This window comes from Pterocles gutturalis, unplaced genomic scaffold (genome assembly GCF_000699245.1).
Source record: "Pterocles gutturalis isolate BGI_N339 unplaced genomic scaffold, ASM69924v1 scaffold105, whole genome shotgun sequence".
Classification (NCBI taxonomy): domain Eukaryota; kingdom Metazoa; phylum Chordata; class Aves; order Pterocliformes; family Pteroclidae; genus Pterocles; species Pterocles gutturalis.
Window position 1 is genome coordinate 479 of NW_010140275.1, and position 2,100 is coordinate 2,578.

Below are 2,100 nucleotides of genomic sequence, written 5' to 3' on the forward strand. Positions count from 1 at the left end.
CCTCAGGGCTGGCCCCATCCCCAGCCGTGCCCAGGGATTTGCATGTGCCCTGAGCCCAAACACTCCTGGGAAACACATTAGCTGCCTTGGCTTTACCCCTTGTCCACAGACCAGCTTGGCCCTGTGGCTGACTGGTGTCTTGGAGCCCAGGTACAGGGAAGTGGGTAGAGGACAGGCTGCAACTCCCCAGAGCCCGCCAAATCCCCCAAGGACCCTGCACCCCACACTTGGGGGTGAGGGGGAAGAAGGGGGACGCACCCTGGGCCATTCTTCCATGTATGTTTGGCTGCAATGCTTTTTTGCCAGCCAAAGCCTGGTGGTGATGCCAAACCAATGCTATAAATCCTGCTTTGGAAACACAATTTTCAGCAAGATGGTGATTTGCCAACAACCTCTCAGCCCCACTCTCCGTCTCTTTTTGGAGGCTGCCGGGTGCCAGCAATGGGGAGCAGGGATGCAGGGATGCGGGCAGCATCAGCCCCAGCTGGGCTGGAGGACGGGAAGCTGCCCGTGGCTGCTTCCAGAGCACAGCTGATGGCACACAGACACCAAGAAAGCAGCCCAGGTGCTGGGAGCACCCCCACACCCACTTTAATCCTGGCCCTAAGGTGGCTGGAGGGAGCTCAGAGCAGGGGGATGCGGGAGGGCTCCCAGAGGCGCCGGGCCAAGTCACAGGCCTGCTGGACCACGAGCTCGGAGGGGATGATGCCCAGGTGCACAGTCAGCAGCTCGTAGCACTTCACCACCTCTGCCTGCTGGTTCTTGCTGTAGTAACGCAGCAGTTTCCTGAGGAGGAGAAGATGGGGGGCTTGGCAAGTGAATCGCAGCCTGGCACCCCCTTTCCAACTACCCTCCCCCTAGCAAGTCCCTGGCAAGGACACAGTGCCTGTCCATTGGCAGGACCATGGCACCAGGCTGGGAAGACAGGCTGTTGTAACCCCAGTGACACTGCAGCATGGTACCACCCTGCAGTGATGTCCCAGGGAGGACAGCATCACTCATGGGGACCCCCGTGTCAGCACAGTCCCGGGGCCCTGCTTGCAAACTGCAGGGCTAGGGACTGCTCACCTGTAGTAGTCTCCTGCCAGCATCCCAATGGGAGCAGAGTCATCGGAGAGAACTGGCACGTCCATCACTTCCAGCTTGTAGCCCTGGGGAGAGATGACAGCAGAGAGTAGGAGCAGGGAAGGGGCCGCCGAGGAGCTGGAGCCAGTTGTGCCTGCAGTCCTGTTCCCTCTCCCCAGAAGGTGCCAGGGGAGAGGGGCTCAGCCCCTTCCTGGCCCCACGTACCAGCTCATTCTCAAACCAGAGGAAGTAGGAGCAGCAGTAGTCACCATCCTGCAGCATGAGTGTTGTGTAGCCCTTCTGTAGGTAACGCCGGGCCAACGTGATCAGTGACCAGACCTGGGGGACAAGCAGAAAACTTTCCAACCATCACCCCCTCCTGTGGTCCCTATCCCACCCCTGGCCCCATGAGCAGTACCTTCCTCTTGATGAAGGCGGCCAGGGGGCCCTTGCCCAGCTCGGAGCTGGACTTCTCTGTCATGCTGAGCGACGGTGCCATCATCTGCCCAGCCGTGCGGTCCGCATAGATGAAGTGCACCAGGCCAGGAAAGTCCTCCAGGTATGTGGGGTGGGTTAAGGGTGTCCAACAACTTTGGTGCCCCTCCAGGACAGCCCCTGAGCCTTGAGAAAACTGCCTCTTCCCACCACACTCCTCCCTTTGAGCCCAGTCCTGGGGGGACAGGGTCCCACTCCCACCTCTGCTACCCCCTTGGAGAGCCCTCCTCGCCGGGCTGGGCTCACCCTCCTCGCCGGGCTGGGCTCCCAGCCGCAGGGACGGGTATGACACCATGGTGATATTGCGCCTGCTCTTCACCAGCAGAAAGTCCCGCCAGTCCAGCAGCTTCTCCCTGTCGAGAAGAGGCACTGTGAGAGGCTGGGACACCCCAAGCCCCAGCACAGCTGGGTGCAGGGCAGCCTCCCAGGGATGTTGGCCACCCCCATGCACCCACCTCATCAGTATCTGGGCACGGTCCCGCAGCCCCTGGGACAGGCTGTGGCTGGCAGGGGGCCGGGAGAGGAGGGGGGAAACAGAGC

The 2,100-nt window shown here is 61.5% G+C and overlaps 1 protein-coding gene across 1 annotated transcript in view; it reads right to left on the bottom strand.

Moving 5' to 3' along the window:
- Positions 1–623: 623 nt before the first annotated feature.
- HPS1 (Hermansky-Pudlak syndrome 1) overlaps positions 624–2,100 on the bottom strand; it is a gene marked incomplete at its 5' end in the record, with an annotated part of 3,967 nt that continues 2,490 nt past the window's right edge. Inside the window, 6 exons of the mRNA XM_010083565.1 lie at positions 624–786; positions 1,069–1,151; positions 1,291–1,404; positions 1,484–1,628; positions 1,848–1,913; positions 2,016–2,063. Of these exons, the coding sequence (XP_010081867.1) occupies positions 624–786; positions 1,069–1,151; positions 1,291–1,404; positions 1,484–1,628; positions 1,848–1,913; positions 2,016–2,063 (619 nt within the window). The remainder of the gene's footprint in view (positions 787–1,068; positions 1,152–1,290; positions 1,405–1,483; positions 1,629–1,847; positions 1,914–2,015; positions 2,064–2,100) is intronic.